A 22,272-nucleotide genomic window follows, 5' to 3' on the forward strand; every position below is an offset into this window, starting at 1 on the left:
CTCCATGCTAAGCACAGAGACCAAAGCGAGGCTCAGTCTCATGACCCTGAGATCATGACCTAAGCTGATCTAAGTCAATGACCTAAGTCATTGACGGGGAGCTCTACAACGAGGTGAAGGTGGAGGAGAGCTCATGGCTCATTGAGGATGGCAAGGTGGTGACGGTGCATCTGGAGAAGATCAACAAGATGGAGTAGTGGAGCTGCTTGGTGTCCAGTGACCCTGAGATCAATACCAAGAAGATCAACCCTGAGAATTCCAAGCTGTCAGACCTGGACCTGGACAGTGAGACTGCAGCATGGTGGAAAAGATGCTGTACGACCAGAGGCAGAAGTCCGTGGGGCTGCCCACCTCGGACAAACAGAAAAAGCAGGAGATTCTGAAGAAGTTCTTGGATCAGCATCCCAAGATGGGTTTTTCCAAGACCAAATTTTCCAAGGCCAAATTCAACTGTGTTTGCCTCCCTGAACTCTTGGGGCTGAGCCCCCAGACATCCACCTTCTTTTCCAACCCTCCCCTGCGACTTGGGGGCTTCAGGGCTGGGGCAGGCATGGGACTAGCTCAGGCACACCGGTCCGAGGGCATCATGGGAGAAGGGCTGGGGCCTTGTGGCGGATGTCTTATCTTCCCCGATTGGCCTACTGTTACACATTAAAACTATTTACTCCAGGGCGCCTGGGTGGCTCAGATGGTTCACCGTCTGCCTTCAGCTCAGGTCATGATCCCAGGGTCCTGGGATCGAGCCCCACATCGGGCTCCCTGCTAGGCGGGGAGCCTGCTTCTCCCTCTCCCTCTGCCTCTGCCTCTGCCTCTCTCTCTCTCTGACACTCATGAATAAATAAATAAAACATTAAAAAAAAAAAAAACTATTCACTCCCGAAAAAAAGAAAAGAGTCAGATGCTTAACTGACTGAGCCACCCAGGTGCTCCTATGTGAAATACTTTTCATGGGCAAGAGAGAAATAGGATAACAGTAATTTGTTAAGTGTTACCTGAGTTAATCTAATTAGTAAAGAGCTTAATATATGCCAAGGGGCCATTTATAAAACACATTTGCATCTAAACCAGAACAGACATTAATTTTCTCAGGGTTTTCAAATTACATAAATATACCCTTACTGCACAAATATATGCTATTGTAGACACATAATATTGTACACTGGTATCATAATGATGCTTTCACATGTCATAATAAAACAAGACTTGCCAAAATATATTTTTTAAAAATTCACTTAAATTCAGAGTCCTTAATATTTTTTCTATTGAGTAATCTCCTTTTTTAATTCACAATGAAACTGTCATTAAAAATCTTCATATCTGTTTATGAAATAGCATAAATTGCATACTTTTCTGCCTAGAGATAAAATTAAAGACATACATTACTTTAAATACTCTTCAAATATGTTGAAGTTTTTATTAAATTTTACGGATGTGCTGATCACTATAATGCTATACCATCCCACCCCCCATTGTGGTAAAATTAAACTTTGTTCAGCTGCTATTGTGTAAATAGAAGTGTTAAATTATACTTAAATAAGCAAAGATTCAGAACCTCATTCTTTGGTTTAAATTAAATTTCACAGCTAGTGTGTACACCAATTAGGATGTCTCCTCTTTTTAAACTGTTGGCCATTTGTTGCTGGTACTAAAGGAATAACGGTAGAACACATTCTTATACAATGAAATATTAACTGCAGCTTTTGAAGAGAATCACACACACACACACACACACACACACACACACACATGCACACACATTGATATGGGATGATTTTTCAGACATAGTTAAGTGGAGAAACAGAAGGTGAAAAACATCAGTTATAATATGCTTCCATTTATATAAAATGAACCAACATAAAAGAAGGAAGCATGAGTATGCATATCTGCTTCTATGCTCATTATACTTTCCGATAATATATAGGAAAAACCTGTTAAAGGAAGTTGCCTCCGAGAATCAAGCTAAGTATAATACTTGTTTGTATTTTCAAAAAGTATATTAAGCATCTAAGTCAGTGGCTTTTAATCCTGGTTTTATATAGAATCACCTTAGGAGCCTTAAAAATTCTTGGCCCCACCCTTCAGAGATTCTGATTTAACAGGTGTGGAGAGGGTACGAGCACTGGTATTTTTGAAAGGGGCTCAGATAGTTCTCCATTGTAGTTCTCGTAACTACTGAGTCAAATTTTATAAGTATACTTGTATATATAAAATTTTAAATTATAAAATCTAATGTTCTTTTAATTAACATTTAGAGCTGTTATATGAATGTAAAATCATTTAAATTCAAAGATATATAGATATCTCTCAGAGATATGTAACTTGAAGATTATGAGTTTAAATAACTTTTTTCTCTGTCATGAATAAAAACTAGCATGATAGCATATTATTTTTAAAATTGTGTATGTCCAATTTGACTATATGTTAATGTGGTTATTCACCATTAGGAGAGTATTTTCTTATTAGTTTTGGACCAGCGTTTAAAAGAGTCCAGCTAATTTTAAAAATTCCTTTCTTGCTAGGATTGCATGGGATGAATGAGGAGGCAAATTAATATTTAGGATTATATCTTCATTTCTTTGTAGCTGGAATAAGCTCTGATCATAGCCTTGAAGAGATAGATGAAAAGGAAGAACTGTGTGAAGTGCCTAAAGATGAGGCTGAAAATATTTCTCTGAAGTCACAAGATATTCCTTCTGGATCTACTGATATAATAAATACACTGAAAAATGATCCTGATTCAGCCCTTGGCAATGTTACTGGAGAGTCCTCACAAAACTCCAAAGAAGAAAAACAAGAAGCTAGAAACACAGATGGACAGTAAGTAGTCTGTGTGCCTGAAGTGTCGGTGATAGTTTGTTTAATGAATACTAGTCTCTGAATTACAGATCTGCTACTGTAAACACAAATATAGTAGTCCCTTTAGTTTAGACTCTCTTCACCATCATTATAAGGATGCTTACTTATAAAGTATCCATTTGCATATTTTGTTTTTAAATAAAATCAAATTCAGCAATTCTGATACCCTGTGTGAGATAAACCATAGCATGTAGTTAATTTGTATGACTGAAATATAAAAGTATCTGTTTGTATTGTATAGGTTTTGCCTATTTTCTGTTTGGTCTAAATGAAACAGTTAATTTTTAATTTTCACCAAATGCTTCTCAAGAATTTTCACTGACATATAAAACAATTCTGCACATTAGATTATGATGTTAAGTTACTAATATTATTTTTACAGTCAACTTTATAATGCAGAGAGTGCACTTTCCCCTTGATCCTAGGAATTGAAATCTATACTACGGTACACTTATATTGTGTTAGACATGCCACATCATGATTAAAGATGAAATCAAGTAGGCAAACTAAACCATCTTTATCAAAGTTTTACTATAATTTGCATGGGATTGTCTCCAAATTAAACCCTTCTATTACTAAAAAAATCCCAAAAACCCAAAAACCAGTTGAAGTCAGTCCATATCCTGATTTGCCAGAAGTTGGCTTTGCCAGATGCAAGACTTAAATGTTTCATTTAGTTTCCTTTTTCTTTAAAAGACAAATAATAGTAACAAAAACACACTGTTTCTGTAAAAGTGTCCATTTTAATAAGCTTCTTAGATCCTTCTTTGTAATAGGACCGCTCTTTGAAAGCAAATGGTTCATAGCAGCATTTCTTCTCAGTTGTATTTTTTCTTTGCTATTAAATTTCCAGTATTTGGCAGAAAAAAGATGATTTCAGTCCATCTGTCTTTGGAAATTATTGCCTCTTTTCTCATCTGGGGTGTGTGTGTGTGTGTGTGTGTGTGTGTGTGTAAATAGTATCAATATATAACATACAATATCCTCTTTTGCAGAGGGCTACATAAAATGGTATATAATACAAGCAGTGAAGAGAGGGTAGTTGACAGTGTAAGAAACTTGAAGTCATTGGGCCCAAACCAGGAGAATGGTGAGTTCCAAAAACACTAAAAGCCAATGTTTTCATAACACTTACTATATGCCAAAGGGCCATTCTTAAAACTTTATATATATCAACTAATTTAATCTTGTATATTAACTCATTTACGGGTCTTATTATTTTTAGTTCCACTTTATAGTTAATTGAGCCACAATGATACTATGTAATTCGCAAGAGTCCCCGTAATCAGTAAGTAGCGAACCTTGGATTTGAACTCAGGCAATATTCCTCTCACGTGTGCTATTAACTACTGTGTGTACTATTTTTCTTGTTAAATCTTAGAGGTTTTTTAACCTAGATCTTGGATCTTAAAGATGTATACTCTATGCATCTACTTGTGATCTATTTCTCTTTTTTTCTTTTTACTGACTCCCAAGTCCAAACCTGTTCTGCTTCATACTCAAGTTGCTTTACTTGGGTGAAACTTGTCAGCATGATTTTTAATCTAATTATGTGATGTTTACATCTAATTATGTAATGTTATTTACCAGTATCTTCCACACCTCCACCCCACCCCCAAGTCAAGAGAGTTTCTTCTCTTTGTTATGATATATCTCACTCAGTTCTATCTTCAGGGCTATGCTCATTTTTTTTTCTTGGCAAGGAATATAATTTTCCACCTAACTTCACCCATTCAACTACTACCCAAATCCTGCCACTTCACTTAATTTTGTTACTTGATTACTCGAAGCCATGTATTTCTCTAAAAGGTCTTGTCTCCTCAACCAGATTGGACAGTGTTTTGGATCAGAGAAATTATATCCAATACTTTGAATTCCTCATAGCACCTAGTAGAATACTGACCTATTGTTAAAACATGTAAGTCATCAACTTAAGATTTTTTGACTTTATGATGGTGCGAAAGTGATATGCACTCCATAGAAACTGTACTTTGAATTCTGAATTTCGGTATTTTCCTGGGCTAGCGATGTGCTGTATGATATTCTTGCATGATGCTGGGCAGCAGGAGCTGTGGCCCCCAGTCAGCCCCCCGAGGGTAAACAGCCCGTACGCCTGCAACCATTCTGTTGTTCACTTTCGGTACAATATTTAATCAGTTACGTGAGATAGTCAACACTTTATTATAAAAGAGGCTCTGTGAGAGATGATTTTGCCCAACTGAGGCTAAATGTGTTTTGAGCACATTTAAAGTAGTACAGGCTAAACTATGATATTCTGTAGCTTAGATGTAGTAAATGCATTTGACTTAACGATATTTTCAAGTTATGTTGGACTTACTGGGATGTAACCCCATCATAAGCTGAAGAAGATCTATACTTAAGGTTGAATTTCAGAAAAATGATACTACACAAATACAAGATACAAGGAATGTACAACGGTATTTTAAGGAGATACGAAAGAATTGGCTTATGAATTCTCAAAGTCCAGTCTGTTATATTAATATGCAAAACGAGGTGAAGATTCTTAGAAAACATAGGGATATACATATTCATATTTGGATAAAATGTGGATTATCCGAGTGTCACAAATCAATAGATATAGATATGTTGTTTTACCTATGTAGTATGTGTTGGTTAATTCGAATGGGTCTCTGGTTCACTTTCCCCATGGTCAATACCATCCTGAGATAAAATACTGAGAAGTTCTAAAAGTATATAATTTCCTCGTCCTTTTCCTCTTGATTTAGTTCTTCACAGCATATACTAGGATGGCCAATAGAATTTTACTGCGAAAGCATGCTGCTTCCTTCTTTTAAAAATGATAGTCAAAAATCATTTTTGCTAAGATTTTGGCATCAAGTTAGTGCTAGGGTCACAGGTATATTTCTGTAATATTTTTTTGATTTACATTTGATTTGCAATGACCTTTGTCGACTCTAGGTGGGTCTTTTTTTCTGTGTTTTAAAATTATTTAGGTGATTCTTAAAATAAATATTTCTATTATCTAAAAAGTAGTTTTATATACGTTTTTTCCTTTTTTACCTACACTATATGCTTGTTTCAGTCCTCGTTTTGTCAGATGATTCATTTTGTAGATGTTGTCAGTTTTGTGTAGGGAAAGGACAGGATGGCACAAAATCTATCTTTTCCTTCTACTGTATCACGGGAAAATGGCCTAACCATTCATTGACATTTGGTTAGTGTCATTATCAGGTATGTATGAGGACGAATTAGCTACTAAATTCAGCAGTGATTCTAGGTTTCCAGGCCTGTCATTGGGAATAATTGTGAGATTTTGATGAGAAATTCAAAATTAGAGAATAGCAAAAAATAGACATTTGGAGTTCTAAAAGCAATTAGGGTTTGTAGGGAAATGAATTTAAAATATGTTGATTTACTTTGTTTTGGAAAATATTTTTATTGTGTAACTGGGCTATCCCTGTATTCACTGGAAAATGAGAAATAAGCAAGAGAGAAGGAAATACATTTATGTTCATTTCCTGGTACCAGGGACCATTGTCTTTTGTGCTCATACCAGTGTTGACAATAGTACTTTTCATACAGTTATTAAAAATACTTCCCAACCAAGTAAATAAGAGCATAGGCAGAAATGTGTCTTTTTGATGAATCTTAATCAAATGTGTCACAAAATTTAATAATTATGAGTCATTGAGAGGTCATTTGTGTAGACAATAAGTATTCTGATAATCAGTTGCATTTTTTTTAGGAAGAATAAAAATGAATTCCATTTAAAAATTAGATATGTAATATAAGAACCTTGCAACATAATAGAAGATATAACAACCATGACAAAAAAAAAACATGCAGTTCATCTTCAAAGATGAAGATATATATATATATATATTTTTTTTTTTTTTAAAGATTTTATTTATTTATTTGACAGAGAGAAACACAGCGAGAGAGGGAACACAAGCAGGGGGAGTGGGAGAGGGAGAAGCAGGCTTCCCGCGAAGCAGGGAGCCCGATGCGGGAATCAGTCCCAGGACCCTGGGATCATGACCTGAGCCGAAGGCAGATGCTTAATGACTGAGCCACACAGGTGCCCCAAAGATGAAGATATTTTATAAAAAATTGTATACAAATTTACCTGGCAACAGCATACTTTTCTTTTCTCTTGCATGCATATTTTTCTTTTTTCTTTTTTTTAACAGAGGAACTATTTAAAAGAGGTCATGACATTTTGGGCAGTGAAATTGTTTCTTTATCTTATAAGTAAAAGTGAGTGATGATACAACTCCAGAGAAACACTTGACATCCTTTCACGATTTGACTCCCAGGGCCCACATTTCACTTGCACTGTGCAAACTACCATATCTGTAAGAGGAGGCCACTAAGGATTTTGAAGATGAGGGCTAGTTGGTCATCCAGGAGAAAGAATTCTTCTGGGCATTTGACTAGAGGAACCCAGTATATAAATCTCTTCCCTGAGGACTAGACACATGGCGCACACTCACAGACCTGTGTTTCCTTCTACGTGCCTCATTCCAATCCTTTGCCATCATGTTGCTGGCGGGCAACCGTTGCTTGTTAACCTAAGACACTGCAAAGTGACTTTTGTTTTCAGGAGATCTGAATTAGAATTAAGAGGAAAGGTAATGGAGGGGAGAGAGAAGTGGTTTTCTCTACATGGACTCTGACATGAGAATAGGATATCTTTTCTCTTAGAGACAACTCAAAACCCACATGATTGTTTTTATGTAGTTGAAATCACCCATATTATGACTAAAAACAAAGTTCTCTAAGAGTCTTTAGCAAAGATACCTAATTAACAAGACAATCAACTTAGATTTTGTTTTTACTTCAACTCTTAAAGGCAATATTTCCATTGTTTGCCTTAATTAATTGCCAAATTAGTTACATTTGCTGGGATTATTTCTCTTTTAATGTAAGGTGTTAAATATAAATACACTAGGGGTTATAGAAAAATACCAGATCAAAATAAAAAAAAAATATATATATATATATTTTTGGAATTTGTCAGTTTCTTTGTCATTCTTAACACTGACTGAAATATGCAGTCTACCTATCAGGAGAAATGTAGCTATCTTCAAAAGAGTGCTTGTTCTGGGGAGTATCCTACGAATTAGCATGTTATATAAATGACATATAAAATATAATACATATTTTTCACCTTTATACATCTGAGGAGACTGGGTTTGGCTCAAAGGGGTTAAGTAATGTGTAAGTCCAGTTGGGTCCTAGACTCAGGTTTCTATGATACCAAAGCCCATGCTGGTTTTTTTTGGAATGCTACTATCTGCTTTTGTATAATTAGTGAGCTGAAAATTATCTGTAGAATTGAAACCAACCTATTTCAGTTTGGGGGAGGCGGGCATTGAAAACTTGGAGGGTTTTCTACTTTGTTCACATTTAACTTGACAATATTTTTTTTCTCTCAGTAAATCAAAACGAAATAATTGTCATTCCACCGAACACAGGAGATCATATGAAAAATGGAGTGAGGAGAACAGAAATCAATGTGGGAGGTGTTGCCAAAAATAACAATGTGGACATGGAAGTTGACAGACTATCAAACTATCAGGCACATAAAACTGATACTGCTGAAAGTTATAAGGAAAATCATCTAGCTGCTTCATTAGTACAAGACCAAAAACTGAATCAACCCAGTGAGGAAAAGACCAAAATGCAAGACACAGCCATTCAGACAGTCCCCTCCACTGAGAACTTTGATGGGAATCACCGAGATCATAATTTGTCTAACTTCAAAGTCAATGAAAGTGTGCAAACTCCAAGTAACAATAAATCAACTCAACACTCATCTTCAAGTCCCCAAGATTCTGTAGATGCCTCAAGGAAATTCAGGAGTCAGGGCCCCGTAAATGTACATTCAGAAAATCAACTCACCATAAAAGATCCAATTTGTCCACATGGTAATGACGGTCTTTTGCCTCCTGTAGATGGGAATGATAAAAATTCAGCTTTTTCTCATGTAAAGAATTATCCACTTTATAGACAAGACTATGATCTCAAGCCAAAACCTTCAAATGAAATCACAAGAGAGTACATACCCAAAATTGGAATGACTACTTACAAAATTGTGCCTCCCAAATCCCTGGAGATATTGAAAAATTGGGACTCAGAAACCGCTGGCTATAACGATGACCAGGAGATGCATACTTCAGGAGGAAAGCACACTGATGAGAGTGTGAAAGAAACTGCAGTCCAAACAGAAGATCTTGTGATCTCTGAAAGTCCAAAGGAGCCACAGGCAGACGTTCAACTGAGGCTTACCCCGAGAACAGAGCATCAGGTGCTCCGCCTGGAGAGCTCGCCCTGCGTCGCCCCGGGGAAGCCTATGGAAGCTGCTCCCAGAAGGATGAAGAACACTGGCACAGCTCCTTTCGTGCCGAATTTGGAAGATATAAACAATATTTTGGAGTCAAAGCTTAAATCTCGGGTTTCAAATCCCCAGACCAAACCAAGTTCTTTTTTCCTGCAGATGCAAAAAAGAATTTCGGGTCACTATGTGACATCTGCAGCGGCCAGGAGTGTCCACGGGGCCCCTAACCCCTTTCCAAAAGAACTAGTAGAGAAGGAGGAGGAAAAGGACACGCGAGCCCTGCCGGGGCGAACTCTTTGGCCCTTAAGTGAAACAGCTCCAGCTCTTCCACAGCCGCGTATTAATAAACACACTGAGGAGGACCGCGGCGGCCGGAAGCCTGCCGACACCTCTCCTCCTGCCGGCGCTCTGAGCCCCGCTCCTCTTCCTGCGAGTCAGTTAGCAGCACTAAATCTAAAGACTCTGAAAACGTTTGGGGCCCCGAGACCTTACTCGAGCTCTGCGCCATCCCCCTTTGCCCTGGCTGTAGTGAAACGCTCCCAGTCTCTCAGCAAAGTGCGCCCGGAGCCGAGCGGCGAGGGTGTGGCCGCCCTGACTCCCCCTGCCACAGAAGGGAAGGCTCCGGTGCATAAATCTGTGGGCATCCCACAGCTATGTGTGAGTGATGAGGTAATGTTACCTTCTTGAAAATAAGGGGTTCTAATACAGCGTGCTCTAAATGGGGGTTGACAGGCATGTCGGTATGTTTGTGTATTACTTAGCTCTGAATTCATATTAATCTAATAGCAAGCTACCCTAGGGAAAAGAGAGTAGAGATACATAAAGTCTGATTATTTACTCTCAGAGTTATTATAATTCATTTAACATGATTGGCTAGTACTCTAAAGGTCATCATTCTGTACTTGTATCATTAGCAAATATTGTCATTTAAAGTTTCTTTGCTCATACCTTTGCATAGCGTACCAGCTTATAGTTCTGACTCTATTTTCCTGTTTTGCTTATCTCAGTTTGTTTACAACTTTTCTGGATGCTCTGGTTTCTTTTCCTCTCCAGTTCTACATAATAGCAAAATAATTAGTTTTAATTATATAGGAACATAAGCGGTATTTAAAGACTAGATAAAATAACCAAACATTTCTCAGCTAGGCATTTTCGATCACATACACTCAACCTCAGTTACCAAACATTGATACATATAAATAATTTAAACTGAAGCCAGAGTTTAAATATGTAATTTTCTTCATTTCCCATTTTTGTTAATTCAGTGTTAACTTTTCCAGTTACTGGTATGTTGACTAAAATATCATTTAACCCCTGTCTAACCTTAATAACTTACATAAAAAGGGACATTTGTTGACTTCGTGTTTGGTCAACTGAGTGTTATAATTTGCTAGATTCAAATAGTATAGTCAGAGGAAAGGATGACATTTACAGTATGAACTATAATAATCCCCTTGCAATTTTTAAAAAAAAATGTTTTGTGTACCTTTAACTCTGATAGTGTTTAAAGAATACTTTCAGATTTGTGTGACAGTTCCAGAAGTATTTTATAGTACTTTTTCAAACATTCCTAGAGTAAATGAACGTTAACCACACTGCCAAGTAAAGATTTTTCCATAATCTCAAAGCAATATTCATCTCGAAGAATATTTCTTCATATATTTCACATTTATGTTTCTTAGCTTTGATATAATGTCAGGAAGAGATGTAGGATATAGAAATTAATTCTTGGGAACAAAGCCTGTGTTTCTTCTTAGGATGGAATGCCATTCCTAAACAACAGAAGTTTGATTTAGATAGTACAGTTTTTGAGTCATTGCCTGAACTCTGTTTAGCTCATCTTTTGTAAAGATGTTTGGCAGTTTAAAAAAGACATTTTTAAGATTATTTGATAATAGTTTCCAGTTAAATCAGTTACTAAATAGTCTTTCCTAAGAAGTTTAATTAAATTTTTGATTCTTAAATTTGGAAATTCCTAATATGTATTTTTAGTCCATGGGAAAAATAAAACACGGTCATCATTTAGCCCCTGTGACTTCCTGAAACACAAAATAAACTGTTACACTGTAGCATAGTCATTAATATTTCTTTATTGGAAGTTATGTTAGATTCAACCAATATACAATTGTCAATTTGTCCATTTTGTACTGTCAAAAGTGATAATTTCACCACCTAATATGTTGTAACTATAAAAATGTGTTATTTTGTAGTCTGTGGAATTTTTGTTATTAATTTAGCTCTTCTAGCCAATTCTTACTGGCAAAATCAGCATCATTTGACTCAAGGACAGTAAAATTACCACTGTATTCATACAGCAAGGAGAGGTACCACTTTTCTTCCTTAGCCTTATAAGTTCAAGAGAAGGGAAAGTAATACCCTCATCTTCCAACTGAGCTCTGGCAGCAGAAATAATCCAGTGGGTAAGGAAACTGAGCTGTGTCTAAAACACCAGTGTGGCGAATAATGATTCTTAAAGAATACTGATGATGAAATTTTTTTTAAATGGCTCATTCTTCACTTGGTATTCATATAAATATCTTGCATTTATTTTTATAGGGAAATAACTCTGCACATAATGAACAGAATTCCCAAATACCATCTCCAGCTGACTGCCCATCACTCATTCTTAAGAGACAAAGTTCTTTAACATTCCAAAGCTCTGACCCAGAACAGATCCGACAGAGTTTGCTGACTGCAATCCGTTCTGGAGAGGCTGCTGCCAAATTGAAAAGGGTAAGTTTTCTTTATCAGATGGGTGACAGTGGGTCTATTTTCAACATTGTCAAACTAATACTTAGGGGAAATTGTTTTCTGGCTTTGGAGTCTGAATAGGGAGGATGCCAGAAGTTCTTCTTTGATGTCAAGGGTCATTTTTGAAGTAGAAGCTGAAAGAGTCCAGAGTCTTACACATACTTAAAAATATGTCCGGTCTATTTTCCACACCATGGGCCAGGTGCAGAACATGGGTTTTGCTCATTATTATATGACTATACATAGAAAGTACCCTGGACTCTTATTTTATAAATTATTTCAGCACAGTAAAAAAAATTCTTTCAGAAGGAAAATCTCCTCCTTATTCCAGAAAAGCGGCACTAGCAATAGGAACCTGCAAGGTTTCAGTCATAGCTTCCACAATGATCAAAGTTAACTAGCAGTATGCGGGGGAATTGGGTGGGGGGAGGGGCGTTGTTTTATAGGTTAAACAAAAAAACGTAGGGAAAATCTAAGGAATTTAGATGACATCGAATACAGAAATTCTAGTCTACTAATGCCCTGAGTGGCTAGCTCCTCCTTACTGAGATGCAGGAGAACTTCAGGAGAGGAGGTATACTTCTTTTTGGAGCAAATGCCAAAGAAATGTCGCAGGGAATTATTTGTAGGTGAGTTTCCTTCCTCTGTCGCTTTCATCCACTCAGAGGCGACACCCGTGCTGAAGCCTGGAGCCTAGCACCCTCACTCGGACTTCCCCGAAGCTGTCCTCCGTCTCCCTAAATGTCTTTCTTGTTCTCCCCTAGTTGTCTTGGTTGCAAGTTCCTCAACACCCAAGACAAGAAAAGTACTCATTATTCCCCTGACTCCCTAGGCATTTCATTTTGTGAATTCCTTCTCTAATCATTTTAGAAGCTATTTAGAGAAGAGTAAGAGACTTGTTGAACAAAACACTGAGCTCAACAGAAATGAAATCTGCGAAGGGACAGGAATGCTGCAGAGAGAAAGAACGGGGAGGGCATCTCGGGCATATCTCCACGGCCGGCCCTGCCCGCACCGGCCACCTTCCTCCCAGAGCCACGAGGGACCGCCGTTTTCACGGAGGGCTTGGCGCTCCCAACTGGGCAAACAGGGAGACAGGGCAAAAGATTGCCTGCTGTCGGGAGTGGAGGAAACGGGGTAATTTAGGGGCTTAGGTTTGAATTTTGTCAGGTATTTGTGGAGTCTGAATTTAGGTGCCAGGTGGCAAAAAAAAAAAAAAGTGTAGTTTTGAATATTAAAACTGGTATTTCACAGGTTATGACATATATACTTTTATGGGGAAATATGCCCATATAAATAAATTGTACATTCTCACTTAATGAAAATATTTCTCTATTTCTCTTTCTCACCTTGTAAATTAAGGTTGAGTTTCTGATCTAAAGCTTTCTCAGTTCAGTAAACTTGATACGCATTTTTTAAGCACAAAACACTGTACTAGGTACTGGGGAGAGGAAAGCGAATAAAATGAAGCCTCTGCCTTCTGGGTGTTGGCAGCCTGGGACTGAGAAACAGTGGCCCATCAGGTCCACGGGAGAACCCAGTAACTACACAGAACCTAGCTGCAGTGTCTTTGTACTCAAGTCAGTGGATACAGTAACCTGTTTCAGTGGACAAGGTGGCAGAAAACAGTGCATTAAGTTGGGAATGACTTTTAGGCCAGCAGAACTGCACAGGCAAGCAGCTGTGTGCTTGGTGTGATGGGCTCTGAATTGGCAGTCTCTTCACTTACAAAACTCTTATTGCTTCCAGAATGAGCTGGATGTGAATCAGCATAGAAAGCAGGCCCTAAATGATGATCCTATAATTGTATCCTGTTTATAACTCATTACTTTAGGTTCTCTTAAGGCTAAATGTTATCTCTTTCAGTAGGAGATTATCGATAGCTCTGAGTCTTTACAGTGTCAGTTCCTAAATTTTGTTTAATGAAAATTCTTTACATAATCCATTTTATTCCACTAAAAATGGACACAGGGTCTAGTAAAGTTAATAATATCCACACTCCATGATCAGTATTTTCACTTCTAATTATATACCCTAAAAAGGTGTGTGTTATGTCCTGGGACTCACATGTGAGAATATTCATGAAATATTGTTCGTAATAGCTCCAAATAAATATAACCTTAATATCCCAAAAGAGGATAAATAGTATATTCAAAGAATGGATTAGCAAATAGCAATAAATTGGGCAAAATGCAGCTAAACACAACAGTGTGTAAAGACCTATAAAAATATATGTGTGTAAAGTGTGACAACATGCGTAGGTGGCAATTATTTTTAAAAGCAAGGAAGTAATTATACAGATCATGATGGGGTTACTTCCACAGGGAAAGAAAAGGGGTTACTGCGGGCTTGTGGGAGCAAGACAGGCACATAATTTAAGAGGGAACCAAAAATCTTAAGTAGTCAAGATAAATATTAATGCAGTATTTTTTAAATGTCTAAATGATAGACATTTAGTGATAGAGAAAATGTCAACATTTTAAAGACAAGCTCAGTAGGGAGCTGGAGCTATTCTTTTCTTGGCCTGGGTGGTGGATTATATATATGTTTGTGTTTGTTTTCATTGGGCTGTGTATTTAAGTTCAGGGCATTTTACATGTATTATATTTTAAAAAAATTATATTGCAAAAGGAAGTAGAAATGGACACAAGAGGCTCTAATTCCTTGCGATCTTTGCTTAAGTCCCATATTTCTGTCCTGTACTGAACATTTCTCCTGGTTTGTTTTAAATTCTAACATTTCTTTTATAGAACAACAGCAAGAGTGCCAAATAAAATCTTCAGTGATTTTGACAGTAGATTTAGATTGTTCATCAGAAAGTTGGCTCCAGGTTTGCCTATGTTTTGGCACCCAGATGTTCAATTTAACTCCAGGTACCAACCTGCCTTATGGCTCTGGTTCATACCCGAGTAATTAACCTTCATTATAATAATTGGTTCACATTAGAACAATTATCTAGTTGACTGCTCTAGCGTAAGTGTAGTCATGAACATGCCATGTTTTTTCATATTTCTTAAGACTTTTTCCACACCTTACCCTTATTTGACCCCAGTTTAGTCACAGAGATCTGTCTTGTCTTCTTATAAAGTTTTAATAAATCCAGTTCAGTATTTGATAATGTGTTTAGTGTTAAGATTTATATGTGAATCAGCAAATTGTTTTCAGAGAATAAGAGATTAAGTAACCTATTATCATTGACTGGTGTTGAGACAAGAACTTCTTTGGCTGCTCTTGGTTCTTGTTGATGCTTCAGTTACTAAAGGTCATTACACTGTTACAAGTAGAATATAGGTTTGTAAAAATAAAGTGGTTGATATTAACCATTTCCTCAGAATGTAAAATTTATCTTTGGCTACATGGAAATCTGGAAGGAAGAAAAAACTGGGTAAGTCACCCAGACTCTTGCAGGCTTGTTTTATTTGTTTAATTGGTCTGCTTTTTATTCATATTTCCTTGATTGGAATTTGAACAACCTAAAGGCTTTAGGTTGGCACTTCTTTCTGTATATTTTTAAATTAAAAATGAATGTCATAGTTGATGCTCCTCACAAGAATAAGAAAGCTACATGAATGTTCCCGAAAAATTTTAAAGGATAGACAGTCAACAAGCAGATGCTCTTATCAGTAAATTCTTTAATGTTGCTTTAAAAAATATCTTTATTGTGTCATGTTCATTATTCAAAAAACTCAAGCAGTACTTTTTTACTTTATAAATGTTTATAAAAAGTTGCCATATTCCATTCAAGAAATATTCATTGATCTACACTGTGCCAGGTACTAAAATAAACGTGTACGATGTATTAAAATAGACAAGGTTTCTGACCTCACATTACTTATGGACTAGTCTATAATGATGTCTTCTCATGCTCAAAAGTTTAGTATACAAATTTTTAAAATAGCAAACAAAATGCCATCCCCCACCAAAGTAACTGCACGTGATAGATTACTGTGAAACCTTCCAGAACACTTTTGTAGTATATAAACATATTTAAATACATACAAAAATAAAATCCTGTAAAACATTCAGGAATATCTCTTTGAAGTTTTCCATCTTATTACACACACACACACACACACACACACACACACACACACACACACACACAATTCTTTTAAGACTACATAGTATTTGACTCTATGAATGAACCACGGTTTATTCCTTATTGATGGACATTTAACTGGATTCTAGTTTTTCCATTCTATAAATGGTGCTACAATAAACATCAACAATAAACATATATTAGAGTCATCGGTGTGTTTTTTAAATGCTTAAAACAAAATTTTTTTTTTTATTTCAGGAGGATAGTGTCAACACTCTACTCCATTCTGGATTTATAGACAGTCAAGAAAGCTGATTAGTTTAGATGATCAATCTTCATTTAATAAAAGGCAACAAATGAAGCACAAGGAAATCAAATCCAAACTAAATTTGCCCATTTTATTTTCCTTTTCACTAACTTACTCTGTTGCTAGGCAGACTCTGTGGCCTTTTGTACTTCAGTTTTCTTCTTGTGTGAGAAGATGACAATGTTTGGTTACAAATCTAAACTAGCCAAATTGAAATCTAGAGATTAACCATTTTTCTTAAAATATTTGTCATGTTTATGGATAATATTTCAAAATATTATACCTATTTACTATCCAGAATGCATATGACTTTTAAAAAATGTTCTAAATAATTTGGAATTTCAAGCTAATATTTAGGAAATTCTTAGTGTATTTCATTCATTTACCATTCCTATAAATAGGAGACTTTGCCATAGAATTTTGGAATTTAGGGGTTTATTGGGAGAAAAAAACTACTTTTCATTGTGCAGTTGTTTTTGCATAACAGTCATAGATTTGACTTTTTTAGCCCTTTATATGAAAGCATTTTATTTTATTTTAAAGACTGTATTTATTTGAGAGCGAGAGAACACGAGCAGGGGGAGGGAGAGAGAGAGAGAAACATATGCCCCACCAAGCAGGGAGCCATACACAGGGCTGGATCCCAGGACCCAGGGATCATGACCTGAGCCGAAGGCAGACGCTTAACCAACTGAGCCACCCAGGCGTCCTTATATGAAAGCATTTTAAAAACCAAAGCTGTATTTTCTTATAAATAAGGGGTATCTGGGAGGGGAACTTCAAGTTAATATATGTCATCGATACAATTTAAAATTTGTAAAAATTCTTTGCTTTGTGGACTTCACTTTATTTTTCTACATTTTCCAAGGCAGTTTTGGGGAGCCAGAATTAATTTAGCAAAAAATGTTCTTCAACAGCTTGGCCTGCAGTCTGTTTGTGCTCTTGTCCTTTGAGTTGATTTGGTAATTTTGTAAAGACTAAGATGTGTTAATGGATTATTTAACTTGTTTGTTGTGGAAATAACGACTCTCTCATTTTTAATTTTATGGTAGAGTGAACATTTCTTCTTGATTATTTGTGATTTATTGAATACTAAATGCTAAATATTCTCATTTACAATTAAGCAGAAGTTAAAATGTGGTAACTGTTGAAAATTAGGTAGCTGTCCCATTTTAAATTGATGGGTGCAAAATGTGTTTCTTTCTCTTAGGTTACTGTTCCATCAAATACAATATCTGTGAATGGAAGGTCAAGACTCAGCCATTCCATGTCCCCTGATGCCCAGGACAGCCATTAAATGTTGCCTGTGATAATGCACTTCATCACTTGTACTTCACAGAACACCTTCATCCTAATGGAGAATGTTGGCAAATGTATATTCAGATGTACACTAATATATTGTCTATTAAAGTGTAAGAATTTGTGCTGTGGCTTTTAATGCCAAAAGAAGAATTACAGAATTTATAAGTTATGATATTTTTGGCCTTTTTTTTTTTTTGCCTTAAAAGCTGAATATGCTGCTTTAGAACTTTAAGACAAGGTGTTAATGACTTTCATTTTCTTCAAATGAGAATTAGTCACCTTTTGTTGATTTCACTTACATATTCTCTACAGTGGTGACTTAGACAAAAGGATAAATTGAGATTCATAGACTTATATTTGTGTGACACATATATAGGTAAGCAAACATAGATCTGACATTTACTGCCTTAGTGTTACAGTTTAATTGGAAATGTTTGTAAGTTATATTAAGGTCTGTTTTGGCTGAAAGTACAATATAGAGAACTAATATCAAATAAGTATATTCGGTTCAACAGTTAAAATGATGAATCACTTAGTGTGCAAGCCTTGTATGTTCTTCATGTAATTACAAAATCAATATCAAATTTATGGGAAGCTCATAGTATTTTAATATTTTATTAACATGGAACATTTGTTTTTTTAATCTTTAGAACTTAAATTGCACAAAGAACATTTTAAATATTTTTTGTATATAATCATGACATTGTTGTCACACAGATATTATACATTTATGTGCCAGAAGCCTTAGAAATCACCTTATGACAATGTTGATCTATTGTGACAATTATTTCACTTTTGATATGTAGCAAGAAATGGGGGTTAGTCCGTGTTCATACTGGAAAACTTCAAAGGCTACTTGGAGGTTCCAGAAATCCTGGTTTTAATTAAAGTAAAATGATAAAGTCTTTATGTAGTTCAGTTGCTAATATTCTAAATAATAATATATATTTACATTAAAGCTAAAACTGTTAAGCAAAACAATGCCTAATTTGTTGGCTTATAACTGTACTGGGGTCGAGAGCTCATTCATGTTCTAGTCCTAATTTAAGAGTCTAATAGCTCATTTATTCTAAAAGCTTGGTCAAACAAGTGAATGTTACATTGGTTTTCACTAAAGCTCTTGGGATGTCTGCCTCTTCGGAAAATGTGTTGATTTTTTTCCCCCTGTTTAATAAAAGCAAGTTATATACTTGGCTTGTGTCAATCAGCATATTTATGAATTTCACCTGACGACCTATCTCTATCAGCCAGTAACCAAAAAAGTCATAGTAAGGCCTACCATCCATCAGTGTACATGTAAGCCCATTCAGATTCCAAAGTGCATGATCTAAGCATATAAAATGCTTAGCATAGTCCCTGATACATGGCAGATGCACATTAAATGTTGCATGTTGCTGTTATTTCCTTAAATCAGACTTGAAGAGACCCTCATATATGGAAACTTAAGTTCTATTATTGTAAACCGTTAGCCAAAGGAGGACTTTTTGTAAAATTATAATTGATTATCCAATCGGAAAAAAATAAATTTGGATCCCTACTTCAAACCATAAACAAATACATTTGAGTTGGATGAAAGACAACTTTTATTTTTTATTAAGGATTGATTTATTTGAGTGAGAGAGTTGGAGGGAGGGGGGCAGTGATGGGGTGGAGAGAATCTCAAGCAGACTCTGTGCTGAGACAGAGCCTAACTCAGGGCTCAGTCTGACAACCCCGAGATCACGACCTGAGCTGAAACCAAGAGCTGGACACTTAACTAACTATGCCACCCCGGTGCCCCTAAAGACAACTTTTAAAAGAATATTTTAAAACTTAGATGAATATATTCAAATATATTCAACATTTTTCAGACCTCAGTATGCGAAAAATTAAATAGGACACAAAAGGACATTTATAAAAGTATAAATTTATATTAAAATTTAAGACATATGTACATTAAGTACTATAAAAGTGAAAAAAGCCACAAGAATGTTTTTAATATAATGTATAAAAAAATTCCTAAAAGTCATGAAACACTACCCATTAGAAATATGCACACTGAAAAAACAAAGATTTCTTACAAGAGTAAATCTGAAAGGCCAAGAAATAAGGAAAGAATACTGTTCACTAATCAAGGAAATACTGGTTAAGACACAAGGAAGTACTACATCACACCCATCAAATTAGCAACAGTGTCGGTTTCAAAATAGCAAGTGTTGTCAAAGACAAAGCAGTGGAACTCTTTCGCTGTTGGTGGGAAAACATACTGGCACAACTATCAAATGTGCAATATCTAATAAAGATGTATTACCATGTTACTTTAAGCAAATACTTCTGCATGTGCATAAGGAGACATTAACAATGGGGCTCCTGGTGACTCAATGTGTGGGGCATGCGACTCGATCTCGGGGTTGTGAGTTTAAGACCCGCGCTGGGTGCAGAGATTAAAATACCTTAAAAAAAAAAAAAGTCATGCAGCCTTGTGTACAACAGCAGAAAGGAGTCCTAACCAGCACTCAGCATTAGTACATTCATAATGATGGACTTCTGTACAAAGATCAAAATGAACAAACTGGGGTTATGCATGTCAACATGGATGCAGCTCAAAAATGAGCAAAAAAAGCAAGTTGTGGAACACTGCATGTCTTATGACACCAGTTATATAAAATATGCAAAACAATACCATATGTTATGGCTGTATCCATAGGAAAAAAAATACACAGGTTTGCTAGTGGGTACCAAGAAATTAAGATCGGACTGAGGAGACTGACAGGTGTCATCAGTTGTGTTTGTAGTATTTCATTTTATAAACTGGTTTGAAAACAAGTACATTTGACCCTTGAATAACATGGGGATTAGGCGTGCCAATCCCCTGCACAGTTGAAAATCCACATATTAACCTTTGACTCCCTCAAATCTTAATAGCCTTACGCTGCCTGGAAGCCTTACTGATAACATCAACAGTTGAACGCATATTTTGTATGTTACATTATTATGTACTGCGATTTTATAATAAGGCTAAAGAAAATGTTAAGAAAATCATAAGGAAGAGAATACATTTACACTACTATACCGATAAAAATCCGCATACAGGTGGACGCAAGCAGTTCAGACCCATTTGTTCAAGGGTCAAGTGTACTTGTATTACTCCAGATTTTAGCATACTTGAAGTAGTTTATAATTCAAATATTTTTTAAAGATCACATAGTACTTAAGGGCTATGTACATGAACCATTAATACACATACATTCTGAAAAGATTGCCTTATCCACACTATTTCAGGAGAAAAACTTGCGCTAACCTCTGTAATCAATTGGGAAAGAAATTTGAGACAAGTAGTTTTCACCAGCCATATCCTTAAGTAATGGTGGAATTAAGATACAGAAATGACTTAGAACCAATTTTCAATTTTCATATTTAATTTTTTGCATATAGGCATTTTTCTTTTCCTTCCCCATCAAGTTATTTCTTTATATTACATATTTCTAAGTTATCCAGATTCCATATAAATTATAGGGTATGAAATGAAATACTCTCTTTTCTGTCTTCAGCATCCCACTCCCCTCTCCAGAGATAGCCACTGTTACTATTTTTGGGTTTGTTTTTTTTTTTAAGATTTTACTTATTTATTTTCGAGAGAGAGCACATGGGTGCGAGCATGCAGGTGGGAGGGGGGAGCAGAGAGGCGGAAGGAGACAGATAATTTCCAGCACACTCCATGCTGAGAGCGGAGCCCAACTCGGAGCTTGATCCCACAACTCTGAGATCATGACCTGCACCAAAACCAAGAGTCAGATGCTTAACCTACTGAACCACCATACAGGTATATTTATATCATGTTTTTGCACTTCCTTTGTTTTTTTCTTGTCATCGTTATTACTGTTTGTAACATTAAAAAGTCACTCTAATATCATTGAGCAAGTTGCCTCTTACTCCAGCAATGTTTAGGAAGAACTTTTTGCACATAGAAATTTACCCTATCATATTTCAGTTCATAGTTCTCCTACTTTTTTCTGGCTGTGGTACACAGTCAAAATACCTGGGCTTGAATCACAGGTCTGCCACTTACAAGACATGAGATCTTGAGCAAATTACTTATTTTCTCTGTGCCTCATTTTAACCTCTGAAAAACTGCATTAATACTACACCTTCCCGGAGCGCTTGGGTGGCTCAGTCAGTTAAAGCAGCTGGCTCTTGATTTCAGCTCAGGCCATGATCTCAGGGTCTTGGGATTGAGCCCTGTGTCTGGCTCCGCCATTAGCCAGGAGTCTGCTTGAGAATTCTCCCTCTCCCTCTGCCCCTCCCCCTGCTTGCATGCACACACGCATTCTCTCTCTCTCTCTCTCTCTCTCAAATAAATAAGTAAATCTTTGAAAAATATAATACACCTTCCTCATGAAATTGGTTGTAAGGATTAAATGAATTTTGAGTTTGGCACACTATTCATTTTTTAAAGCTATATATATTTCTTTAAGATTTATTTATTTTCTTTAAGATTTATTTATTTTAAGAGAGATAGAACATGTGAGTGGGGGAAGGGGCTGAGGGAGAGAGTCTTCCAGCGGACTCCCTGCTGAGTGCAGCACTGACCTGGGGCTCCAGGTGGGGCTCGATCTCACAACCCATGAGATCCTGACCTGAATGGAAACCAAGAGTCAGACACTCGACCGACTGAGCCACCCAGGCACACCTAAAGCTATTTTTAATACAACTATT

General features: G+C 36.4%; 1 protein-coding gene across 1 annotated transcript in view; it reads left to right on the forward strand.

Moving 5' to 3' along the window:
- Window positions 1-18,733, forward strand: part of COBLL1 (cordon-bleu WH2 repeat protein like 1) — a 98,782-nt gene extending 80,049 nt beyond the window's left edge. The window contains exons 11-15 of the mRNA XM_088021959.1: window positions 2,583-2,817; window positions 3,852-3,946; window positions 8,277-9,847; window positions 11,735-11,911; window positions 17,486-18,733. Coding sequence (XP_087878085.1) covers window positions 2,583-2,817; window positions 3,852-3,946; window positions 8,277-9,847; window positions 11,735-11,911; window positions 17,486-17,572 — 2,165 coding nt within the window. The 3' untranslated portion in view covers window positions 17,573-18,733. The remainder of the gene's footprint in view (window positions 1-2,582; window positions 2,818-3,851; window positions 3,947-8,276; window positions 9,848-11,734; window positions 11,912-17,485) is intronic.
- The last annotated feature ends 3,539 nt before the right edge of the window (window positions 18,734-22,272 follow it).

This window comes from Eumetopias jubatus, unplaced genomic scaffold (assembly GCF_037043125.1).
Source record: "Eumetopias jubatus isolate StellerSeaLion01/CBP00866 unplaced genomic scaffold, mEumJub1_p1.0 scaffold_3, whole genome shotgun sequence".
Lineage (NCBI taxonomy): Eukaryota > Metazoa > Chordata > Mammalia > Carnivora > Otariidae > Eumetopias > Eumetopias jubatus.